At 39.8% G+C, this 27015-nt stretch overlaps 1 protein-coding gene and 4 long non-coding RNA genes across 10 annotated transcripts; 3 read left to right on the top strand and 2 right to left on the bottom strand.

The window, feature by feature from the left end:
- Window positions 1–5: 5 nt before the first annotated feature.
- Window positions 6–24678, top strand: LOC110514651 (zinc finger protein 664). Of its 4 annotated transcripts, none has more exons than XR_002472149.2 (2): window positions 6–351; window positions 23294–24678. XR_002472149.2 is itself a non-coding variant. In XM_021593942.2 (2 exons), exons 1-2 carry the CDS (start codon window positions 3569–3571, stop codon window positions 24070–24072), a joined length of 1191 nt encoding a protein of 396 aa, XP_021449617.2. In that variant the 5' UTR covers window positions 3322–3568; the 3' UTR covers window positions 24073–24678. The 4 variants fall into 4 exon arrangements, 2 of the variants coding, with proteins under 2 accessions (XP_021449617.2, XP_021449618.2); XR_005036760.1 differs by having other exon boundaries at window positions 7–351; window positions 23297–24678; XM_021593942.2 differs by lacking the exon at window positions 6–351 and adding an exon at window positions 3322–3980.
- Window positions 7449–9957, bottom strand: LOC118940232. The gene is made up of 3 exons (XR_005036765.1): window positions 9860–9957; window positions 9623–9665; window positions 7449–8592 (listed from the first exon to the last, which is right to left on the bottom strand). It is a non-coding gene; the product is annotated as an uncharacterized LOC118940232 (long non-coding RNA).
- Window positions 10507–12068, top strand: LOC118940231. Of its 2 annotated transcripts, none has more exons than XR_005036763.1 (2): window positions 10507–10648; window positions 10737–12068. It is a non-coding gene; the product is annotated as an uncharacterized LOC118940231 (long non-coding RNA). The 2 variants fall into 2 exon arrangements; XR_005036764.1 differs by having other exon boundaries at window positions 10508–10648; window positions 10783–12068.
- LOC118940230 lies at window positions 16257–17818 on the bottom strand. 2 transcript variants are annotated; one of them, XR_005036761.1, is made up of 2 exons: window positions 17677–17818; window positions 16257–17588 (listed from the first exon to the last, which is right to left on the bottom strand). It is a non-coding gene; the product is annotated as an uncharacterized LOC118940230 (long non-coding RNA). The 2 variants fall into 2 exon arrangements; XR_005036762.1 differs by having other exon boundaries at window positions 16257–17542; window positions 17677–17817.
- On the top strand, window positions 18368–20874 carry LOC118940233. Its single transcript, XR_005036766.1, has 3 exons — window positions 18368–18465; window positions 18660–18702; window positions 19733–20874. It is a non-coding gene; the product is annotated as an uncharacterized LOC118940233 (long non-coding RNA).
- Window positions 24679–27015: the final 2337 nt, after the last annotated feature.

Below are 27015 nucleotides of genomic sequence, written 5' to 3' on the forward strand. Positions count from 1 at the left end.
AATCCAGTCAATCAACGAAGAACCGATCCAATCGTTGGTGCGCAATTAGGTCATTGTTTGCTGGGTTCAAATCACTTCCTTTCGGTCAATATGTCCCGGAAAAGAACCATGCTGTTTGTTCTACTAACAAACAGAGGACTGCAATGAGACCAAACATGACTCGATAAACGTCATTTTAGATTGAGTAATTACATCGAACGTTACATCCAAAGTTGGAGGACACGGAATTGACTACACAAGCCATTTACAAAATGTTTCAGTTAGGCTATAGAAATGGATTATATGAACAAAACAACACTTTATTGTTTCGTCGTGACCTTTAGTGTTGCCAAAAGAAGAAGATATTCAAAGGTAAGTGATGAATTTTATTGCTATTTTTGACAAATCTACTTTGCTGTAACTGTACCCAATGTAACCCCATTTAGTCGGTTTGTTACGCATGTAGTGTTTTTTGGGGCGGCAGGGTAGTGTTTTTTGGGGCGGCAGGGTAGCCTAGTGGTTAGAGCGTTGGACTAGTAACCGGAAGGTTGCGAGTTCAAACCCCCGAGCTGACATGGTACAAATCTGTCGTTCTGCCCCTGAACAGGCAGTTAACCCACTGTTCCCAGGCCGTCATTGAAAATAAGAATTTGTTCTTAACTGACTTGCCTGGTTAAATAAAGGTAAAAAAAAAAAAAAAAAAAAAGTGTTGTCTACTGATCGATAAGCGGTTTTGCTGGAAAGGTTTTTGAAATCTTACATGGTGGCTAGATTAGCAAGAGGTTTAGCTTTCATTTGATGTGCTGCACTTCTGATTTAATTGAAGTTAAATATTTATAATAATGACATATCAGGCAATTTCTGGTCAAACGTTCCACTAGGGGAATGGATGTCCTAGACACATGAGGTGACGGCTGAAACATGAGGTGACGACTGAAACATGAGGTGGCGGCTGAAACATGAGGTGGCGGCTGAAACATGAGGTGGCGGCTGAAACATGAGGTGGCGGCTGAAACATGAGGTGGCGGCTGACGGCTGAAACATGAGGTGACGGCTGAAACGAGCCTCTTGCCCACACAATTTCCTTAATATAAGGAATTTGAAATTATTTATACTTTTACTTTTGATACTTAAGCATATTTAAAACCAAATACTTTTAGACTTTTACTCAAGTAGTAATTTACTGGGTGACTTTCACTTTTACTTGAGTCATTTTCTATTAAGGTGTCTTTACCTTTAAGTCTGACAATTGAGTACTTTTCCCACCACTGGTTTCTACCATGGGGCGGCAGGGTAGCCTAGTGGTTAGAGCATTGGGATAGTAACCGGAAGGTTGCAAGTTCAAATCCCCGAGATGTCGTTGAAAGCTGTCGTTGAAAATAAGAATTTGTTCTTAACTGACTTGCCGAGTTAAATAAAGGTAAAATAAAACATTGAGTCAGGATGGGGAATTACATTTTTTAATAAAAAATTAAAACATTTTCCACTGAGCATTTTATGTAGATAGTTGACAAAAAAATGACAATTCAGTCCATTTTAATCCCACTTTGTAACACAATAATATGTGAAGAAATACAAGGGAGGTGTAGACATTCTATAGGCAGTGTTCTAAATACTCCAACCAATCAAAACACACAGACTGTTCTCTCTGCTTCTGCACAGCAAGCCGTACAGGAGCGTCAAGTCTAAATACTCCAACCAATCAAAAGACAGACTGTTCTCTCTGCTTCTGCACAGCAAGCGGTACAGGGGCATCAAGTCTGACACCTGAATAAAGGCTCCTGAATAAAGACTGTCTCACACTCAATTCCTGCAAATATGTACAAAAAAAGTATTTTTAGTTTTGTCCGTTTTTGTAGGTTTTGTTTCGTTTTTGTGTGGCTTAATTAGTGTGAAAATACACATTTTTGTGCAACTCAATTCGTAGGAAAATACAGGTTTTTGTGAGACTTCATTTTTCGGAAAATACATTGGGGGGGACAAACATTTGAAAGTAATTGGAGCAGTGCATTTTGGGTAATGGGGTTCTACACTGGCTTTTTTTGTGTCCCACATTTATTTATATTAAAAAAACAAACGTGTTAACAATCCAATATTGTTATTAATCAACCAGGTTGTCACCGAAATACTTATAATAGTAGTCTTCCGTTGTTTTTTAAAATTAAAGCCAAAACTGTTCTCTATGCTTGTTTTCGCTTAATACTTTGGGACTCTGGTGCTGTCTGATTTCATGAGGGTTACTTTACCACGTATGATTCCTGGTTAAGAGTCCTCTCTCTACCGGTTCACTGGGATCACGTCCAGCTCACGTCTCGTCATGTGATCTAGTGGCGGGAAGCATTCTGATTTTTCAACATTGTGTTGGGTGTAATTACGTTGATGTATCTAGTAAACAATGGATACGTAACAATGGGGTTGTGACGGATAGAAGGAGTCACTACAGGTGTGAACAAGCCTTTACATCCAGGTTGCCTGAAGCTGAATGGAAAGTGCAAGTGACCTGACCAGTGTGTGATTTTAAGGAAATATATGTTCACATTTTACAGAGTGTGGCTTTAAAGGGGAAATCTGGGATTGCTACATCTAATTTCAAACTTTTAAAATAATGATATACACTCATGGATTATTGGAGAATATAACTTATACATACATGCCTCATGGGCTTAGTTCAACTGCCGTACCCTATCAGAACCCAAATATAACTTATACATGCCTCATGGGCTTAGTTCAACTGTTGTACCCTATCAGAACCCAAATATAACTTATACATACATGCCTCATGGGCTTAGTTCAACTGCCGTACCCCATCAGAACCCAAATATAACTTATACATGCCTCATGGGCTTAGTTCAACTGCCGTACCCCATCAGAACATAAAAGCCTGTTTTTACCTCGTTGTTTGTAAAACAATGTAATTCTAAACAAACGCTGTATATTCTCACAGTTTGGTTAAAACTATAATCCTTTTTTTTTTTTTACCAAAACAGTGGCGGGGTAGCGACTTGTTATTGGTTGAACTGCAGATTTCCCCTGTAAAGTAATAAAATGCTCTCATCGAGATAAAAACTCTGGAGGTGAAAACATAACAAACAACAACAACAACAGATAATTGTTTCTAACACATTATCTTTTCAAAACAGGATTTATTAATTATGTACATATTCATATTCAGCTTCTACATCTGTGTAAAGGTACTTAGAAGTAAGAGAAAACATATCTGGTTATTTGCCAACATTTTTTATTTAATTGAACAGCGTTACCCACTCCAGTCAGCAGATGGCGACGTGTCTTTCAGGTGATGCTTCTTGGTGACGTGTATTCTAGTGGACGGCGCGTGATGCTTCTTCAACAACAACACGGCTACTGATTCAACCACTTCGCTAGCTTGCAAGCAAACACAAAACCTGAACATTGAAGCTCTTTCGACCATTTCTGTTAATATGAATCTCAGTGTTTTAAACACAATTCTGTTTACATATACACTCCTTAACTTACATGCAATTTGCTTGTTTACTTAAATAAGCATATTTGTTAAATTCGTACTGAGTTTAGCACTAGGCTAGTTGCTAATGCTAACTAGCTAGCTAATATGAGTTCACTAAGCTACTGCCCCCCTGCTAAAGAAGAGGATGTCTACTGGACGGAGAAAGAAGCTCTGGGGCTGAACATTATTGTAAAACAAGAAGAGGAGGATATTACAGTGAAAGGAGAGGAAGAAGCTTTCAGAATAAAACAGGAGGAAGAAGAGGCTGTTATAGGGAAAGAAGAGAAGGAACCTTTTGGAGAGGAAGAGGGGATAGAGGCTGTCACAGAGGAAGAGGAGGATGTAGAAGCTTTCAGAATGATAAAGGAGGAAGAGGCCATAACATTGAAAGAAGAGAAGGAACCTTTTGGAGTAAAAGAGGAAGAGGAGGCTATCTCAATAAAAGAGGAAGAGGAGGCTATGACAGAGGAGGATGAAAATGGAGAGGAGGAAGAGACTGAAGATCCTGTTAACACCAGTGAGTATTGTCTTAAAAACAGGGGACACAAGCTCTGCAGTTGTTGAACTAGGCTGTGTGTTTTTAAAGGAACTTTTAAAGGAGCATTCTACTGAAGTTCTACTCTTGAATATGTTGTTCAGTACTGTATGAGTTGTTAAAGGAGAAGATGGCCAATTGTACATGCGTGTTTTGTTTAACTCAATTCTGTGGCCAACAGCCCTAGCCATTGATTCTAGGATAATTATAAAAGCCCAATGAGCTTAGTTCAACTGTCGTACCCCAGGGGTAGGCCTATTTACTTTTGAGTCATTTAGCAGACACTCTTATCCAGAGAGACTTGCAGTACTGAGTCATTTAGCAGACAATCATCTCCAGAGAGACTTACAGAAATAGCCAAATTCACTAATTTGAAGTGGTGTCCACATACTTTTGTATAAACAGTATATCTTAGATTAATTCTGACCATTTTGAAGAAATGTATACTGCCTCCGGCATCTCAAGATGGACAAACAGTACTATTGCAGTTTTAGGCTACTCTCCTTAATAGTACTTATGTGAGCACACTCGTTAGGTTCGCCAGCCGAACCGAAGCATGGGAAATTTCGCTTGCACAAATTAAAAAAATAATAGTCAGACAACAGAGGAACTAGATAGGCAATTCAAATCATCTAGTTAACTATTGAGCTATTAGCGTCAAACCAAATGTTATTGGTCACACGCACCAAATACAACAGGTGTGTCGACCTTAGTGAAATGCTTACTGACAATACATTGACATGTATTGATGTCAATGTCTTGTCCCCACTGTCCTAAAATAATTTACCACCTGCACTCGTGTTTAACCGCAAATTGGCCCGACACGCAGCAGTCAATACAGGTGCACAGTTGTTGAAATGAAACGCTGCCTACTCCGGTTGGAAAACCGTCTCTCAAGAACTCAACGTTGGCTTTTCCTCTATTCAATATTTCTGACAAAGTTACCAAAATATTCCTGGATTAATTGACAAGTAGGAGTGGGGGGAAAAAGTAGCTAATTGTCATACCTGAGTAAAAGATACCTTAATGAAAATGACTCAAATGGAAAAATACTAGAGAAATAAGCCAAGAAAGTATTTGGTTTTAAAGATACTTAAGCTTGGGAGAGGCGAAGGTAGAGTCATGTGTCCTCCGAAACATGACCCGCCAAACCGCGCTCCTTAACACCCGCCCGCTTAACTCTGCACCAATGTGTCAGAGGAAACACAATTCAACTGACGACCGAAGTCAGCCTGCAGGCGTCTGACCCACCACAAGGAGTCACTAAAGAGCACGATGAGCCAAGTAGCGCCCCGGCGGATCAACAACATTGTAGTTACTCCACAACACTAACCTAATTGACAAGTAAAAGTAGGAAGCCTGTACAGAATACAAATATTCCAAAACATGCATCCTGTTTGCATTAAGGAACTAAAGCAAAACTGCAAAGAAATTAACTATAGTTTTATTTATTTAACCTTTATGTAACTAGGCAAGTCAGTTAAGAACAAATTCTTATTGACAATGACGGCCTACCAAAAGACAAAATGCCTCCTGTGGGGACGGGGGCCTGGGATTAAAATAAATAAATAAATGCAATATAAATAGGACAAAACACACATCACAACAAGAGAGACAACACTACATAAAGAGAGACCTAAGACAACAACATAGCAAGGCAGCAACACATGACAACACAACATGGTAGCAACACAACATGGTAGCAGCACAAAACATGGTACAAACATTATTGGGCACAGTCAACAGCACAAAGGTCAAGGAGGTAGAGACAACAATACATCACACAAAGCAGCCACAACTGTCAGTAAGAGTGTCCATGATTGAGTCTTTTAATGAAGAGATTGAGATAAAACTGTCCAGTTTGAGTGTTTGTTGCAGCTCGTTCCAGTCGCTAGCAGCAGCGAACTTACCTGCTGACCTATAAATTATGTTTCCGTAATCTAGCATGGGTAGGTTGGTCATCTAAATTAGGGTTAGTTTGGCAGCTGGGGTGAAAGAGGAGCGATTACGATAGAGGAAACCAAGTCTAGATTTATCTTTAGCCTGCAGCTTTGATGTGTGCTGAGAGAAGGACAGTGCGCCATCCAGCCATACTCCCAAGTACTTGTATGAGGTGACTACCTCAAGCTCTAAACCCTCAGAGGTAGTAATAACACCTGTGGGAAGAGGGGCATTCTTCTTACCAAACCACATTACCTTTGTTTTGGAGGTGTTCAGAACAAGGTTAAGGGTAGAGAAAGCTTGTTGAACACTTTGTTGTAGAGCATTTAACGCAAAATCCGGGAGGGGCCAGCTGAGTATAAGACTGTATCATCTGCATATAAATGGATGAGAGAGCTTCCTCTGTCTGAGCTATGCTGTTGATGTAAATTGAGAAGAGTGTGGGGCCTAGGATTGAGCCTTGGTGTACTCCCTTGGTGACAGGCAGTGGCTGAGACAGCAGATTTTCTGACTTTATACACTGCACTCTTTGAGAAGGGTAGTTAGCAAACCAGACCAAAGACCCTTCAGAGACACCAATACTCCTTAGCCGGCCCACAAGAAGGGAATGGTCTACCGTATCAAAAGCTTTGGCCAAGTCAATAAAAATAGCAGCACAACATTGCTTAGTGTCAAGGGCAATGGTTACATCATTGAGGACCTTTAAGGTTGCGGTGACACATCCATAACCGGAGCGGAAACCAGATTGCACACACCAGAGAGAATACTATAGACATCAAGAAACCAGTCAGGTGATTATTGACAAGTTTTTCCAACACTTTTGATAAACAGGGCAAAATAGAAATAGGCCTATAACAGTTAGGATGAGCTTGATCTCCCCCTTTAAATAAAGGACGAACTGTAGCTGCCTTCCAAGCAATGGGAACCTCCCCAGAGAGGAGAGTCAGGTTAAAAAGGTTGAAGATGATAGGGGCAGCAACCTTAAAGAAGAAAGGGTCCTGAATAAGATGTGTTATGTTTGGGGCAAATCCAATACAAAGCTCTTAGAGACGTACCCAGAAAGACTCACAGCTGTAATCACTGTCAAATGTGATTCCAACATGTATTGACTCTGGGGTGTGAATACGTAAGTAAATGAGATATTTCATTTTTAATAAATTTGCTAAAAATGTCAACAACAAAAAAATAACTTTGTCGTTATGGAGTATTATGTGTAGATAGATGGGTGAGAGAAAAATAATATTTAATCAATTTTGAATAAAGGCTGTAATACCACAACATGTGGAATAAGAATCCATTTTGAATAAAGGCTGTAACACCACAACATGTGGAATAAGAATCCATTTTGAATAAAGGCTGTAACACCACAACATGTGGAATAAGAATCCATTTTGAATAAAGGCTGTAGAGAGAATAAAGTAGACGGCACGCGTCAAAATGATTGATTGATGACCTTACGTCATTTTGACCTTTGCGTGTCCGAATATGTGCCCCCTCCCCGTCCCCCTGTTCCCGTGGTCACGTGTTATTTTGTGTTATTTCAGATCTCTATGTCATCCTTTGAAGTAGTCCAGTTGATGGATGTCTAGGGGCCTGGTTGAACTGTGGTTGTTGTGTTTGAACTTTTGGACCTGGTATGACCCCCCAGTTTTATTGCCCTTATGTTTGTTATCTATGGAGCAGGAATGTGTGTCTGTATGTGTGTGTGTGTGTTAGAAACAAGGTCCCTTGGCATTGTGTCCATTTCAGGCTTTAAACAACAATTAAACAGCCATCTAAATAATGTTTCTCAGCCTAGTTTCCTATTTAGTTATCTTTATATGTACAGGCACAGAGCTTCAAGATGGCTCCAGCCTAAGGATTTTCAGTGCATGTACACCTGGGGAGATTAGAACCCCAAAGAAAAGATCCTAAAGGTAATTTCAGGTTTATCATGACAGCCACTTTATGAAAGGCCTTTACTTATGGCTAAACAGCTTCTGCACAGCTTATTAATTAAGGCTGTGGGATGAAATGAGGTGTTTCTAGGAGGGCTTAAACAAATCTACAGTGAAACAAACATGTACACTTTACACACATATTTATTGACTTTTAAAAATACCACAGTAACATGACCGAATTTGTGCAAATGCGACGAAATCTGCTAGTGGATATTAAATGTACAACAGTAGTATTAGGTAACAAGCAATACGTGTTAAACATGTGGCACAGGCAATCATGACAGCCTCTTTATGAAAGGCCTTTAATTAGGTGTTTCTAGGAGGGCTTAAACAAATCTACAGTGAAACAAACATATACACTTTACACACATATTTACTGACATTTAAAAAGACCACAGTAACATGACCGAATTTGTGCAAATGCGACGAAATCTGCTAGTGGATATTAAATGTACAACAGTAGTATTAGGTAACAAGCAATACGTGTGGCACAGGCAATCATGACAGACTCTTTATGAAAGGCCTTTAACTATGGCTAAACAGTTTTCTACACATCTTATTCATTAATGATGTGGGCATACCCAGGATTTACAGGCAGGAACGGTTGATCTACACATGGAGGGAAAACTTACGGAGTTTTGATGGAGCGGACAAGCGTCTTTGAGTTGATGAATTTGAAATGGATAATGGTCGTGGCTAACCGGACCATCTATCTGTAAGAAATAGTAAACATTTTGGAATTATAACATGTGTTAAAATGTATGTACTAAATATTATGAATTAAATCACTGGTTTTAAAAATGTATCTCACGATTTAACGATAGGGGAAGAGGTAATTTCATATTTCGGCCAACACATCAAGAGCTAACAGGGGTGAGTGGGGATTCATAGTACAACAGGAGGCTTCGGTAACCTGCAATACGTGTTAAATATGTTTTACATACATCCACGACTGAATGGTTTCACAAACTACATTTAAAGGTTTTGTCAGAAAGCTGTAACAGGCCTCATTCACCAGTCTAGAGATGAACCTAGAGACACCAAAAACATCGCCGCTTAGAGCAGCTTGGAGATTATTACCCATGTAAGGGGGGAGCAAAAGAGTGGATTTAACCAACTCTGTACAAACCCCGACACGTGGTATGATAACTCTGACGCGTACGTCTAATGATTATTGTAGATGTTTACAACTGAGGGAGTTGACAGTAGGTCAATGAGATGTATAAAGGCAAATTGACATAACGGACCTCAAAGACCAACAGCCTACTTTATAATATAGAATGCAGGGGTGTGTACTGAACATGTAACCATTATAAAACAAAACATGTCTCGAAACACCTCCTAGTTAGGGACAGAACGCGGAGCATATACTTTAACACTATGTTACCACAGCTTTAGCGCAAACCCACAGCCCCGAATATTTAGCTGCCAGGACAGATTAAAAAAGAGATGTGAATAAGTGAATCCCACCTAATAGATATTTCTGAAGGCTACTGGACATAGGTGATTGGGAAGCGACTGTTAGACGTAGATTCTCAGAAGCAATTTATAGTATTTCCTACAATGGTATGTTATAAAGTTTGTAATAATGTACAACTGTAGGCCTCCAATGTTTTTACATAAAAACACTAATGATGCATGTTTAAATAATAGTACAATTTGTTAATTAATTCTAACATGTCTTTAAAAAGTTAGTACTATATATTTTGGTATTAAATCAATGGTTTTAAAAAAGTATCTCACCCTTTAACGAAGGGAAAATGTCCTTTCCAGCCATCAACCCGGTCTGTCACGAAGAAAAAAGACACAGAAAATCCGGGTGCATGCGTGAGTGTGCAGGCCTCCAATGTTTTTACATAAAACACGCGTGATGCATGTTTAAATATTATTCAAATGTTGTTACTTAATTCAAACATGTCTTAAAGGTTGTACGAAATATTTTGGAATTCAATAAAAGGAGTTTTAAAAACGGTATCTCACCCGTAACTATGTGAAACGGTATTTCACATCTTCAGCCAACTCTGTCGCGAAGAAAAAGACATTGAAAATCAGGGTGCGTGCATGAGTGTGCGTGTGACGGAGCAGCAGGAGTGTGTGTGTGCGTTTCAAAAAACAAAGGGTTTGTTTGTGTGGGTTCAACATGGGGTCCCATCTGTAGAGAATCGTTTGAAATTCAAAGTTTGAACTATCCAGCATATGACATGTCAAGGTATCGGCCGACCGCCCGGGGTTAAACCTGGATATCTAATCAACGCCCCCCAGGACCCCCCAAACAAAACGCATGACAGAACGGCTCTTTGAATTCACAGCCTTTTGGTCTAAAGCAAACATACAGTTAGTTGGTTGCATACAGGCTATCTCTCGAAACTCATTCCGTACTTTAACAAGTTAGGGACAGAACGTCTATTTTTAACACGTTTAGCACGGCTTTAGCGCAAACCCAAAGGCCCGAATATTTAACTGCCAGGACAGATAGCATAGTCTGTAAAGCCCTCCTAATGGATATTTCTGAAGGCTACTGGACATAAGTGATTGGGAAGCGACTGTTAGACGTAGATTCTCAGAAGCAAACGGCGCCCTGTCCTTTACGTAGCCCTTCACGATCACACATTTTTAGGCGTAAGTCCAAATAATCACATACCCAAGAATATTTATATATTAAAAAAAGAAAAGTGTGCACTCTGAACGACGTCGTAAGACAACAGGCAGCAGTCCCAGGACAGATAACAGAGTATGTGAAGCCCTCCTAATGGATATTTCGGGAGCTGAGTAAGTGAAAAATGTATTTTAAGTTTTGTTTGAATATTATCGGGATATTATTGTAATATTAAACACGCGTTATTTGTGTTTTAAACAGGGGGGACAACGATTTTTTATTTTTTTTATTTTGTATTTTATTTTAGGTATGATGGACATCGGACACATAGGGTGACTTGGATGCATTAGGGACTCTGAACGATATCGGAGGAACCGATGAAACAGACAGTATTCGGTCTTTTTGTATGAAACGTTTTTCCAAACACTCCAAGAACAGAGAATTTAAACGTCCCGACAACAACCCAGGGAACCACCACCCCCACACAACATAGTCCAGACCCCAACAACAAAAGCACAACGGTGGCCCAAGTGCATTGCGCAGAATCACCAGAGGTATTAATTCTAGGCATTTACATGTATGTTTTTAAAAATGAAGACTATTTATACAATGAAACAATGTTTTTTTATTCACACTGTTTGTAAACAATAACTTTTGCCCTCTTAGGGTCTACTTGACCTGCTTATTGATTAGAAAGTATGATTAGAAACCAAGGCTGTGGAATATATTCGCTCTCACAGGCTATGAAAAAGACAAAAGCTAGGACATTGACTCCGGAGTGTTGAACTTATGCCCACTCTACAACAACCCCGGTTGTTATATGACCCCTGAGGATCATCTACGAACGTTGGAACATCTACAACTATTGAAGATGCAAAAAGGGGTTTTCAGAAACACATTTGGTTTACAGATATGTATTATTATAAAAATAATATAACATTATTATCATAATCTAAAACACTTTAAAGGATCTCTAATTCAAACATGCAAGGATATATATATATATATATATATGATACGATTAACCACTTTAAAACTGTTGCTGCAATATCACTTCTCAATGTGTGTACATTTCAAGGTTTCAACAACAATAAACAAACCAGCTCAATAATGTTTCTCAGACTTACAAACTGTTGAGTTTTCCTAGTTAGTAAAGAAACAACCACTAAGCCAAAACCCCAAAAGTTGTAATATAATCTGTATACAAGTCATTCTATACAGAAAACAGGTACATTTTGATTGATCAAGAATTCCCAATAGGTTTGTGTCACGCCCTGACCATAGTTTGCTATGTATGTTTATAGGTTTTGTTTGGTATGGGTGTGATATGAGTGGGCATTCTATGATGTATGTCTAGTTTGTCTTTTTTCAGTGTTTGGCCGGATATTGTTTTCAATCAGAGGCCTGTGTTAGTCGTTGTCTCTGATTGGGAACCATATTTAGGTAGCCTGTGTTGTCATTGTTGGGTGATTGTCTATGTTAGGTGCTTGTGTCAGCACATTGGGTATATAGCGTCACGGTCGTTGTTCATTTATTGGCTTGTTCAGTTTACTTTGTGTTTTCGTCATCCATTAAAACGATGCATTCACACCACGCAGCGCTTTGGTCCGCTTCTTATTACCCATGAAGCTCGTGACAGCATGATCTGATCCACAACCCTATTACGACAGCATATAATGCACAGTCATATGCAAAAACCATAAAACTCTGACAAGAAAACAATGAAAACCTTAACACGACTACACGCAATGCCATTATTTTAGTTAACAGCCACCCAGGGTTGAGTTTGGTACTTTTTCTTTGTACAAGCACCATGCCTCCAAGGGCTGACAACCGTATTCACAATGAGAAATATAGTCTAATAAAACAAATGTCTGCATAATGAAAGACATGAAAACTGTAGCCAACAATGTATTTCCATCTGTTTTAAACGTGGATATTGTCAGTAAGGTCACGGAGACTAACAACAGACAATAGTTATTGTGGGAGGTTTAGGGTTAAAATATATGGGAACGATCAGGAATGTTAGAGATTTGGTCACTGGGGCGATTTTGAAAGAGGGAGATTAGAACCACAAAGTAATAGGGGGGTAAGAGATCCTAAAGGTAATTTCATATTTCGGTCAAAACATCAAGACATACATCCACGACTGAATGGTTTCACAAACACCCTTTAAAGGTTTTGTAAGAAAGTTGTAACAGGCCTCATTCACCAGTCTAGAGCTGAACATAAAGACACCAAAAACATCAACGTTTAGAACAGCTTGGAGATTATTACCCATGTAAGGGGGGCGCAAAGAGCTGATTTACCTCTACGGTCAAAGGCATCTATAGTTTTTAATGAAGTGGTCGCTGCATTCATTTAGATGCTTTCAACATACTCTAGAACCAGTAAGAACATAGATTGAATGATAGGCTTTGTGCTATTGAGTAAGAGGCCTGACCCATTTCTAAGTAAGAAGCCACGCTTTTTATATTCAGCTTCTGAATTAACTAACTCATAAATATGTTTTTAAGGCAGCTTAACGTATATACTAGTACAACATACTAGGTACAGTGCCTTGCGAAAGTATTCGGCCCCTTGAACTTTGCGACCTTTTGCCACATTTCAGGCTTCAAACATAAAGATATAAAACTGTATTTTTTTTTTTTTTTTGTGAAGAATCAACAACAGGTGGGACACAATCATGAAGTGGAACGACATTTATTGGATATTTCAAACTTTTTTAACAAATCAAAAACTGAAAAATAGGGCGTGCAAAATTATTCAGCCCCTTTACTTTCAGTGCAGCAAACTCTCTCCAGAAGTTCAGTGAGGATCTCTGAATGATCCAATGTTGACCTAAATGACTAATGAGGATAAATACAATCCACATGTGGGTAATCAAGTCTCTGTATAAATGCACCTGCACTGTGATAGTCTCAGAGGTCCGTTAAAAGCTCAGAGAGCATCATGACGAACAAGGAACACACCAGGCAGGTCCGAGATACTGTTGTGAAGAAGTTTAAAGCCGGATTTGGATACAAAAAAATTTCCCAAGCTTTAAACATCCCAAGGAGCACTGTGCAAGCGATAATATTGAAATGGAAGGAGTATCAGACCAATGCAAATCTACCAAGACCTGGCCGTCCCTCTAAACTTTCAGCTCATACAAGGAGAAGACTGATCAGAGATGCAGCCAAGAGGCCCATGATCACTCGGGATGAACTGCAGAGATCTACAGCTGAGGTGGGAGACTCTGTCCATAGGACAACAATCAGTCGTATATTGCACAAATCGGGCCTTTATGGAAGAGTGGCAAGAAGAAAGCCATTTCTTAAAGATATCCATAAAAAGTGTCATTTAAAGTTTGCCACAAGCCACCTGGGAGACACACCAAACATGTGGAAGAAGGTGCTCTGGTCAGATGAAACCAAAAGTGAACTTTTTGGCAACAATGCAAAAGGTTATGTTTGGCGTAAAAGCAACACAGCTGAACACACCATCCACACTGTCAAACATGGTGGTGGCAGCATCATGGTTTGGGCCTGCTTTTCTTCAGCAGGGACAGGGAAGATGGTTAAAATTGATGGGAAGATGGATGGAGCCAAATACAGGACCATTCTGGAAGAAAACCTGATGGAGTCTGCAAAAGACCTGAGACTGAGAATGTTTATTTTTGAACCATTCCATTGTAGATTTTGCTTTATGTTTTGGATCATTGTCTTGTTGGAAGACAAATCTCCGTCCCAGTCTCAGGTCTTTTGCAGACTCCATCAGGTTTTCTTCCAGAATGGTCCTGTATTTGGCTCCATCCATCTTCCCATCAATTTTAACCATCTTCCCTGTCCCTGCTGAAGAAAAGCAGGCCCAAACCATGATGCTGCCACCACCATGTTTGACAGTGTGGATGGTGTGTTCAGCTGTGTTGCTTTTACGCCAAACATAACCTTTTGCATTGTTGCCAAAAAGTTCACTTTTGGTTTCATCTGACCAGAGCACCTTCTTCCACATGTTTGGTGTGTCTCCCAGGTGGCTTGTGGCAAACTTTAAATGACACTTTTTATGGATATCTTTAAGAAATGGCTTTCTTCTTGCCACTCTTCCATAAAGGCCCGATTTGTGCAATATACGACTGATTGTTGTCCTATGGACAGAGTCTCCCACCTCAGCTGTAGATCTCTGCAGTTCATCCCGAGTGATCATGGGCCTCTTGGCTGCATCTCTGATCAGTCTTCTCCTTGTATGAGCTGAAAGTTTAGAGGGACGGCCAGGTCTTGGTAGATTTGCATTGGTCTGATACTCCTTCCATTTCAATATTATCGCTTGCACAGTGCTCCTTGGGATGTTTAAAGCTTGGGAAATTTTTTTGTATCCAAATCCGGCTTTAAACTTCTTCACAACAGTATCTCGGACCTGCCTGGTGTGTTCCTTGTTCGTCATGATGCTCTCTGAGCTTTTAACGGACCTCTGAGACTATCACAGTGCAGGTGCATTTATACAGAGACTTGATTACCCACATGTGGATTGTATTTATCCTCATTAGTCATTTAGGTCAACATTGGATCATTCAGAGATCCTCACTGAACTTCTGGAGAGAGTTTGCTGCACTGAAAGTAAAGGGGCTGAATAATTTTGCACGCCCTATTTTTCAGTTTTTGATTTGTTAAAAAAGTTTGAAATATCCAATAAATGTCGTTCCACTTCATGATTGTGTCCCACCTGTTGTTGATTCTTCACAAAAAAAAAAAAAAAATACAGTTTTATATCTTTATGTTTGAAGCCTGAAATGTGGCAAAAGGTCGCAAAGTTCAAGGGGCCGAATACTTTCGCAAGGCACTGTACCTAGTATGTTGTACTAGTATATACGTTAAGCTGCCTTAAAAACATATTTATGAGTTAGTTAATTCAGAAGCTGAATATAAAAAGCGTGGCTTCTTACTTAGAAATGGGTCAGGCCTCTTACTCAATAGCACAAAGCCTATCATTCAATCTATGTTCTTACTGGTTCTAGAGTATGTTGAAAGCATCTAAATGAATGCAGCGACCACTTCATTAAAAACTATAGATGCCTTTGACCGTAGAGGTAAATCAGCTCTTTGCGCCCCCCTTACATGGGTAATAATCTCCAAGCTGTTCTAAACGTTGATGTTTTTGGTGTCTTTATGTTCAGCTCTAGACTGGTGAATGAGGCCTGTTACAACTTTCTTACAAAACCTTTAAAGGGTGTTTGTGAAACCATTCAGTCGTGGATGTATGTCTTGATGTTTTGACCGAAATATGAAATTACCTTTAGGATCTCTTACCCCCCTATTACTTTGTGGTTCTAATCTCCCTCTTTCAAAATCGCCCCAGTGACCAAATCTCTAACATTCCTGATCGTTCCCATATATTTTAACCCTAAACCTCCCACAATAACTATTGTCTGTTGTTAGTCTCCGTGACCTTACTGACAATATCCACGTTTAAAACAGATGGAAATACATTGTTGGCTACAGTTTTCATGTCTTTCATTATGCAGACATTTGTTTTATTAGACTATATTTCTCATTGTGAATACGGTTGTCAGCCCTTGGAGGCATGGTGCTTGTACAAAGAAAAAGTACCAAACTCAACCCTGGGTGGCTGTTAACTAAAATAATGGCATTGCGTGTAGTCGTGTTAAGGTTTTCATTGTTTTCTTGTCAGAGTTTTATGGTTTTTGCATATGACTGTGCATTATATGCTGTCGTAATAGGGTTGTGGATCAGATCATGCTGTCACGAGCTTCATGGGTAATAAGAAGCGGACCAAAGCGCTGCGTGGTGTGAATGCATCGTTTTAATGGATGACGAAAACACAAAGTAAACTGAACAAGCCAATAAATGAACAACGACCGTGACGCTATATACCCAATGTGCTGACACAAGCACCTAACATAGACAATCACCCAACAATGACAACACAGGCTACCTAAATATGGTTCCCAATCAGAGACAACGACTAACACAGGCCTCTGATTGAAAACAATATCCGGCCAAACACTGAAAAAAGACAAACTAGACATACATCATAGAATGCCCACTCATATCACACCCATACCAAACAAAACCTATAAACATACATAGCAAACTATGGTCAGGGCGTGACACAAACCTATTGGGAATTCTTGATCAATCAAAATGTACCTGTTTTCTGTATAGAATGACTTGTATACAGATTATATTACAACTTTTGGGGTTTTGGCTTAGTGGTTGTTTCTTTACTAACTAGGAAAACTCAACAGTTTGTAAGTCTGAGAAACATTATTGAGCTGGTTTGTTTATTGTTGTTGAAACCTTGAAATGTACACACATTGAGAAGTGATATTGCAGCAACAGTTTTAAAGTGGTTAATCGTATCATATATATATATATATATATATCCTTGCATGTTTGAATTAGAGATCCTTTAAAGTGTTTTAGATTATGATAATAATGTTATATTATTTTTATAATAATACATATCTGTAAACCAAATGTGTTTCTGAAAACCCCTTTTTGCATCTTCAATAGTTGTAGATGTTCCAACGTTCGTAGATGATCCTCAGGGGTCATATAACAACCGGGGTTGTTGTAGAGTGGGCATAAGTTCAACACTCCGGAGTCAATGTCCTAGCTTTTGTCTTTTTCATAGCCTGTGAGAGCGAATATATTCCACAGCCTTGGTTTCTAATCATACTTTCTAATCAATAAGCAGGTCAAGTAGACCCTAAGAGGGCAAAAGTTATTGTTTACAAACAGTGTGAATAAAAAAACATTGTTTCATTGTATAAATAGTCTTCATTTTTAAAAACATACATGTAAATGCCTAGAATTAATACCTCTGGTGATTCTGCGCAATGCACTTGGGCCACCGTTGTGCTTTTGTTGTTGGGGTCTGGACTATGTTGTGTGGGGGTGGTGGTTCCCTGGGTTGTTGTCGGGACGTTTAAATTCTCTGTTCTTGGAGTGTTTGGAAAAACGTTTCATACAAAAAGACCGAATACTGTCTGTTTCATCGGTTCCTCCGATATCGTTCAGAGTCCCTAATGCATCCAAGTCACCCTATGTGTCCGATGTCCATCATACCTAAAATAAAATACAAAATAAAAAAAATAAAAAATCGTTGTCCCCCCTGTTTAAAACACAAATAACGCGTGTTTAATATTACAATAATATCCCGATAATATTCAAACAAAACTTAAAATACATTTTTCACTTACTCAGCTCCCGAAATATCCATTAGGAGGGCTTCACATACTCTGTTATCTGTCCTGGGACTGCTGCCTGTTGTCTTACGACGTCGTTCAGAGTGCACACTTTTCTTTTTTTAATATATAAATATTCTTGGGTATGTGATTATTTGGACTTACGCCTAAAAATGTGTGATCGTGAAGGGCTACGTAAAGGACAGGGCGCCGTTTGCTTCTGAGAATCTACGTCTAACAGTCGCTTCCCAATCACTTATGTCCAGTAGCCTTCAGAAATATCCATTAGGAGGGCTTTACAGACTATGCTATCTGTCCTGGCAGTTAAATATTCGGGCCTTTGGGTTTGCGCTAAAGCCGTGCTAAACGTGTTAAAAATAGACGTTCTGTCCCTAACTTGTTAAAGTACGGAATGAGTTTCGAGAGATAGCCTGTATGCAACCAACTAACTGTATGTTTGCTTTAGACCAAAAGGCTGTGAATTCAAAGAGCCGTTCTGTCATGCGTTTTGTTTGGGGGGTCCTGGGGGGCGTTGATTAGATATCCAGGTTTAACCCCGGGCGGTCGGCCGATACCTTGACATGTCATATGCTGGATAGTTCAAACTTTGAATTTCAAACGATTCTCTACAGATGGGACCCCATGTTGAACCCACACAAACAAACCCTTTGTTTTTTGAAACGCACACACACACTCCTGCTGCTCCGTCACACGCACACTCATGCACGCACCCTGATTTTCAATGTCTTTTTCTTCGCGACAGAGTTGGCTGAAGATGTGAAATACCGTTTCACATAGTTACGGGTGAGATACCGTTTTTAAAACTCCTTTTATTGAATTCCAAAATATTTCGTACAACCTTTAAGACATGTTTGAATTAAGTAACAACATTTGAATAATATTTAAACATGCATCACGCGTGTTTTATGTAAAAACATTGGAGGCCTGCACACTCACGCATGCACCCGGATTTTCTGTGTCTTTTTTCTTCGTGACAGACCGGGTTGATGGCTGGAAAGGACATTTTCCCTTCGTTAAAGGGTGAGATACTTTTTTAAAACCATTGATTTAATACCAAAATATATAGTACTAACTTTTTAAAGACATGTTAGAATTAATTAACAAATTGTACTATTATTTAAACATGCATCATTAGTGTTTTTATGTAAAAACATTGGAGGCCTACAGTTGTACATTATTACAAACTTTATAACATACCATTGTAGGAAATACTATAAATTGCTTCTGAGAATCTACGTCTAACAGTCGCTTCCCAATCACCTATGTCCAGTAGCCTTCAGAAATATCTATTAGGTGGGATTCACTTATTCACATCTCTTTTTTAATCTGTCCTGGCAGCTAAATATTCGGGGCTGTGGGTTTGCGCTAAAGCTGTGGTAACATAGTGTTAAAGTATATGCTCCGCGTTCTGTCCCTAACTAGGAGGTGTTTCGAGACATGTTTTGTTTTATAATGGTTACATGTTCAGTACACACCCCTGCATTCTATATTATAAAGTAGGCTGTTGGTCTTTGAGGTCCGTTATGTCAATTTGCCTTTATACATCTCATTGACCTACTGTCAACTCCCTCAGTTGTAAACATCTACAATAATCATTAGACGTACGCGTCAGAGTTATCATACCACGTGTCGGGGTTTGTACAGAGTTGGTTAAATCCACTCTTTTGCTCCCCCCTTACATGGGTAATAATCTCCAAGCTGCTCTAAGCGGCGATGTTTTTGGTGTCTCTAGGTTCATCTCTAGACTGGTGAATGAGGCCTGTTACAGCTTTCTGACAAAACCTTTAAATGTAGTTTGTGAAACCATTCAGTCGTGGATGTATGTAAAACATATTTAACACGTATTGCAGGTTACCGAAGCCTCCTGTTGTACTATGAATCCCCACTCACCCCTGTTAGCTCTTGATGTGTTGGCCGAAATATGAAATTACCTCTTCCCCTATCGTTAAATCGTGAGATACATTTTTAAAACCAGTGATTTAATTCATAATATTTAGTACATACATTTTAACACATGTTATAATTCCAAAATGTTTACTATTTCTTACAGATAGATGGTCCGGTTAGCCACGACCATTATCCATTTCAAATTCATCAACTCAAAGACGCTTGTCCGCTCCATCAAAACTCCGTAAGTTTTCCCTCCATGTGTAGATCAACCGTTCCTGCCTGTAAATCCTGGGTATGCCCACATCATTAATGAATAAGATGTGTAGAAAACTGTTTAGCCATAGTTAAAGGCCTTTCATAAAGAGTCTGTCATGATTGCCTGTGCCACACGTATTGCTTGTTACCTAATACTACTGTTGTACATTTAATATCCACTAGCAGATTTCGTCGCATTTGCACAAATTCGGTCATGTTACTGTGGTCTTTTTAAATGTCAGTAAATATGTGTGTAAAGTGTATATGTTTGTTTCACTGTAGATTTGTTTAAGCCCTCCTAGAAACACCTAATTAAAGGCCTTTCATAAAGAGGCTGTCATGATTGCCTGTGCCACATGTTTAACACGTATTGCTTGTTACCTAATACTACTGTTGTACATTTAATATCCACTAGCAGATTTCGTCGCATTTGCACAAATTCGGTCATGTTACTGTGGTATTTTTAAAAGTCAATAAATATGTGTGTAAAGTGTACATGTTTGTTTCACTGTAGATTTGTTTAAGCCCTCCTAGAAACACCTCATTTCATCCCACAGCCTTAATTAATAAGCTGTGCAGAAGCTGTTTAGCCATAAGTAAAGGCCTTTCATAAAGTGGCTGTCATGATAAACCTGAAATTACCTTTAGGATCTTTTCTTTGGGGTTCTAATCTCCCCAGGTGTACATGCACTGAAAATCCTTAGGCTGGAGCCATCTTGAAGCTCTGTGCCTGTACATATAAAGATAACTAAATAGGAAACTAGGCTGAGAAACATTATTTAGATGGCTGTTTAATTGTTGTTTAAAGCCTGAAATGGACACAATGCCAAGGGACCTTGTTTCTAACACACACACACACATACAGACACACATTCCTGCTCCATAGATAACAAACATAAGGGCAATAAAACTGGGGGGTCATACCAGGTCCAAAAGTTCAAACACAACAACCACAGTTCAACCAGGCCCCTAGACATCCATCAACTGGACTACTTCAAAGGATGACATAGAGATCTGAAATAACACAAAATAACACGTGACCACGGGAACAGGGGGACGGGGAGGGGGCACATATTCGGACACGCAAAGGTCAAAATGACGTAAGGTCATCAATCAATCATTTTGACGCGTGCCGTCTACTTTATTCTCTCTGGCTGTAACACCACAACATGTGGAATAAGAATCCATTTTGAATAAAGGCTGTAACACCACAACATGTGGAATAAGAATCCATTTTGAATAAAGGCTGTAACACCACAACATGTGGAATAAGAATCCATTTTGAATAAAGGCTGTAACACCACAACATGTGGAATAAGAATCCATTTTGAATAAAGGCTGTAACACCACAACATGTGGAATAAGAATCCATTTTGAATAAAGGCTGTAACACCACAACATGTGGAATAAGAATCCATTTTGAATAAAGGCTGTAACACCACAACATGTGGAATAAGTCAAAAGGGGTGTGAATACTTTCTGAAGGCACTGAACACAGTCCATGTTTCAATCGAAGCTTAAAAATCCTTCTCCCCCCCCCCCCTTCATCTACACTGATTGACGTGGGTTTAACTAGTGACATCAATAAGGGGATCATAGCTTTAAACTGTGAGGCAGTCTTTATGAATGCTGGTTTCACTGACATATGAGGCCGTCTTTATGAATGCTGGTTTCACTGACATATGAGGCAGTCTTTCTAAATGCTGGTTTCATATGAGGCAGTCTTTATAAATGCTGGTTTCACTGACATATGAGGCAGTCTTTATAAATGCTGGTTTCACTGACATGAGGCAGTCTTTATAAATGCTGGTTTCACTGACATATGAGGCAGTCTTTATAAATGCTGGTTTCACTGACATGAGGCAGACTTTATAAATGCTGGTTTCACTGACATATGAGACAGTCTTTATAAATGCTGGTTTCACTGACATGAGGCAGTCTTTATAAATAATAGCCTCCATGTTTCTATGGTTATATTTTGCCTCGGCTACTTTGAAGCAAGGTAAGACATGCCCCATAATGTGAAGTAAAACTGTGTGGTGTTCTGGGTGAGTCTGCAGGCCATGGAAGAACTGGGACATTTTCAGCTTCCAGGAATTGTGTCCAGATCGTTGCGACATTGAGCCGTGCATTTTCATGCATTCAAATTGCCATCGATAAAATTCAGTTTTTGTTCGTTGTCCGTAGCTTATGCCTGCCCATACCATAACCCCACCGATACCATGGGGCACTCTGTTCACAACCCGCTCGCCCAAACGACGTCATACACGTGGTCTGTAGTTGTGAGGCCTGTTGCCAAGTGCCCTACAACTATGTTGGAGGTGGCTTTTATGGTAGAGAAATGAATATTCCGTTCTCTGGCAACAGCTCTGGTGGATATTCCTGCAGTAAGCATGCCAATTCCACTCCCCCTCAAAATGTCAGACATTTGTGGTATTGTGTTGTGACAAAACTGCACATTTTAGAGTGGCTTTTTATTGGCCCCAGCACAAGGTGCACCTGTGTAATAATCAAGCTGTTCAATCAGCTTCTTGATTTGCCACACCTGTCAGGTGGATGGATTATCTTGGCAAAGTATAAATGCTCACTAACAGGGGTGTAAACAAATGTGTGCACGACATTTGAGAGAAATAAGCTTTTTGTGCGCAGAAATTGAACATTTCTGGGATCTTTTATTTTTAGCTCATGAAACATGGGACCAACACTTTACATGTAGCGTTCATATTTTTGTTGAGTTGCATGTGTGTTGTTAGTCTGAGTAAATAGGGGTGCTATTTTTTCCCAGAATGTTAAATACAATTCTATGGCAAAGCAGTCTGGTGCTTTTCTCCACGTGAATGTTTTGAAAGTGTCTAGTATTTTTTTTGGGGGGGGGGGGGGGGGGGGGGGGGGTCATTTTTTGTCTGCTGATAGTTGTTCAGGGGTATTGAGTCTAATAATGCCGTAGGATCAGTCCAACAGTTGTTTAATTCAGATTTATATAGATTTTCATAGACGCTTTTAAAATTGTCATTAATACCATCACTAGTCTATTTATCCATTAGGTCTAATACATGTATCCTATACTGACTAGTCTATTTATCCATTAGGTATATTACATGTATCCTATACTGACTAGTCTATTACATGTATCCTATACTGACTAGTCTAATACATGTATCCTATACTGACTAGTCTATTACATGTATCCTATACTGACTAGTCTATTTATCCATTAGGTATATTACATGTATCCTATACTGACTAGTCTATTACATGTATCCTATACTGACTGTCTATTTACCCATTAGGTCTAATAAATGCACAACACCACTAAGTTTAATAGTGTTTTTATTAGCTTACAAAGCACTACAGCCACTCTGTGATGACAAGCTCTAGTCTAGATTAAACCTCATAGGAAGACTGTTATTATGTGGAGGTTTCATTGAGGTCTCTCTGTTTAACTAAACTCTCTGTTTGTCTTCAGCAGGGGAGAGACCAGACACAGACTCTCACTGTGACAGCTTGAAGAGTGCTTCAGGGGAACCAGACCCAGAGACGTCCAAACCAGAAAGACGACGACACTGCTCTCAGTGTGGAAAGAGTTTTAGCTGGTTTGGGAACCTGAAACGACATGAGAGGACACACACAAAGGAGAGACCCTACCAATGCATTCAGTGTGGAAAGAATTTTAATTCATCAGAATATATGAAAAAACATGAAAAAATACACTCTAAGCCTTACCACTGCTCCCAGTGTGAAAGAAGTTTTACCCAACGGGGGGACCTGAAATCACATGAGAGGACACACACAGGAGAGAAGCCTTACCACTGCTCACAGTGTGAAAGGAATTTTTTCTCATCGGGGTCCTTGAAAAGACATGAGGGGACACACTCTGTGGAAAAACCTTTCCACTGTTCTCATTGTGAAAAGAGTTTTAGGAATTTATGGAACCTGAAAGAACATGAGCAAAGACACACAATGGAGAAGCCTTTCCAATGCTCCCACTGTGGAATTAAATTTACATGGTTTCAACAACTTAAAGAGCATGAAAGAATCCACATTGTAGAGAAAAGTTATCAGTGCCTCCGGTGTGGAAAGATATTTATGCAGTTAGGGCACCTGAAAGTCCATGAGGTAACACACACAGGGGAGAAGCCATACCAATGCTCCGAGTGTGGAAAGAGATATAGCACCTCACATGGACTTAAAATTCATCAGAAAACACACATTGTGCTCCCACAATTGTCTCATATTTTTGACTGAGAATGTGTTTTTGTTTATGCTATACATGAAATCTAATTATAGAAAGTGGACTCAAAAATACATTTCTATGATTTATTTATTTTATTTTGAAATATAAATTAAATATGGAGTGAGTAAGTGCATGGCTTTCCCAGATTTCTATGACGTATAATTAATTACAATATGAGTGAAATCATTTTCCCAAAAAATGGTAATTAAGTACATTAAAAAAGGTAGCTTTTCTGTGTTGGAACGGTGTGCATATCCAGACTACAGAATGTTGTGGGCGTATACAAGTCATTAAAGGGATACTTTGTGATTTTGGCAACGAGGCCCTTTATCTACCTCACCAGAGTCCGATGAACTCGTGGATATTATTTTTTTAGGTGTCCGTGTCCAGTATGGGGGAAGTTTGAGGTAGGTTTGTGAGTCAGTGCTAACTAGATGGAATAGATGAATCCACTCATTTTGAAGGGGTAATCTTACATACACTATAAATACAAAATGATGTTGCATGTCTTAACCCATATTCCCACTATTGATGAATAATATAATGATGTAGGTACTTCAACAGTTGTTCCATCCTCGAGCCCAACGTGCCCAGTTCAATAAATAAATAAAGGAGAAGACTTCATGTGGTTTTTTTGTTATTTAACCTTTTATTTAACTAGTCAGTTAAGAACAATGACGACCTACACCGGCCAAACCCGGGCCGACGCTGGGACGATTGTGCGCCGCCCAATGGGACTCCCAATCACGGCCGGTTGTGATACAGCCTGGAATCGAACCAGGGTGTCTGTAGAGATGCAGTGTCTCAGACCACTGTGATACAGCCTGGACTAGAACCAGGTACTGTAGAGATTCAGTCTCTCAGACCACTGTGATACAGCCTGGGACTAGAACCAGGTACTGTAGAGATGCAGTGTCTCAGACCACTGTGATACAGCCTGGAATCGAACCAGGGTGTCTGTAGAGATGCAGTGTCTCAGACCACTGTGGTACAGCCTGGACTAGAACCAGGTACTGTAGAGATGCAGTGTCTCAGACCACTGTGATACAGCCTGGGACTAGAACCAGGTACTGTAGAGATGCAGTGTCTCAGACCACTGTGATACAGCCTGGAATCGAACCAGGGTGTCTGTAGAGATGCAGTGTCTCAGACCACTGTGGTACAGCCTGGACTAGAACCAGGTACTGTAGAGATGCAGTGTCTCAGACCACTGTGATACAGCCTGGACTAGAACCAGGTACTGTAGAGATGCAGTGTCTCAGACCATTGTGATACAGCCTGGACTAGAACCAGGTACTGTAGACATGCAGTGTCTCAGACCACTGTGATACAGTCTGGACTAGAACCAGGTACTGTAGAGATACAGTGTCTCAGACCACTGTGATACAGCCTGGACTAGAACCAGGGTGTCTCTAGTGACGCCTCAAACACTGAGATGCAGTGTCTCAGACCACTGTGATACAGCCTGGACTAGAACCAGGTACTGTAGAGATGCAGTGTCTCAGACCACTGTGGTACAGCCTGGACTAGAACCAGGTACTGTAGAGATGCAGTGTCTCAGACCACTGTGATACAGCCTGGACTAGAACCAGGTACTGTAGAGATGCAGTGTCTCAGACCACTTTGATACAGCCTGGACTAGAACCAGGTACTGTAGAGATGCAGTGTCTCAGACCACTGTGGTACAGCCTGGACTAGAACCAGGGTGTCTCTAGTGACGCCTCTCGCTGCCGCCACTTGGGAGCCACTCGATGACAGAAGTGAGTAGTACGGGGGAGTGACAGTCATTTTTAGTTCTGTTACCTTTGCTTGCTTGCGTACAGGAACAATGGTGTCCATACAAACACCTTTATAGCGTCCTCAGAGCATGTGCAGACCAGCTGGCTGGGGAGGTGAGGCATCGGTGTGGTTTTCCCTTTGTAATCTCTTCCACATACATCCCATGTCTGAGTCGTTTGGTCCCTATACTGTCTGTTTTGCCTCTTTGATTGTCTTATGGAGCTCATAGCTGTTTCATACTCGTCCATGTTTGCAGTCATTTTTACCGTGGTTAAATGGGGTGTTTCGTCCTTTCAATTAACAGGATAAGTCCTGACTTGACTTTTACCGCGGCTAAATGGGGTGCTTCGTCCTTTCAGTAGGATCTTAATTTGAGCCAGTTTGCTACAGCAGGAAGTAGTAATCCTGCAGCAACAAGAAATGTGAATTATGGAAAGGGGGATACCTAGTCAGGTGTACAACTAAATGCCTTCAACTGAAATGTGTCTTCCGCATTTAACCCAATTATTATGTGGATTATAATTAATGAATAAATTTGTAGCGGTTGAAACGATGTTTGTAAGGGAAAATCAAGTCTGAAATGTAAAAGTGGAAACTACAAACTCAAGAAGTCTTTATAAACTTCAAAATAAAAAAAAAGGTTTTAAAATTCCTGCAGATCCTACATCTGTACTGGGACTTTAGCCTACTGCACAAACCTCATTGCTACAGAAGTGTTGTTTGATAGGTTAATGTTGCATAGCATTACATTATTTTTCATGTTAAAAGCTTCATGTTTGACTGAGAAATGTATCTTAACTCAGAAAAGGTTGGTGACCAATGTCTTGGATATTACTCACGCTACGGGTTGGTGTATGTATGAAGACAATGCTAGATTTGGCTTGGTTTTCAGCTGTTGCTAGGTTGTATTAATTAGTGCACACCGTAGCAAAAGTTCTGCAACAGAAAACAAAAAACAAGCGTTTCTTAAATGTACAAGTTCCACTAGTCATCCCTTGCCATTTCGGTCTGTTTTCTTCCATTTAGTTTCAAGTGAAAAGGACCCTGATCTCTCTGTTAAACTAAATACTCTGTATTTGGCAGGAGAGAGACCAGACTCAGAGGAACCAGAGCCAGAGATGTCCAAATCAGCAAGACCACACCACTGCTCCCACCGTGGAAAGAGCTTTACTAAG

This window comes from Oncorhynchus mykiss, chromosome 17, assembly GCF_013265735.2.
Source record: "Oncorhynchus mykiss isolate Arlee chromosome 17, USDA_OmykA_1.1, whole genome shotgun sequence".
In the NCBI taxonomy this organism is placed as follows: domain Eukaryota; kingdom Metazoa; phylum Chordata; class Actinopteri; order Salmoniformes; family Salmonidae; genus Oncorhynchus; species Oncorhynchus mykiss.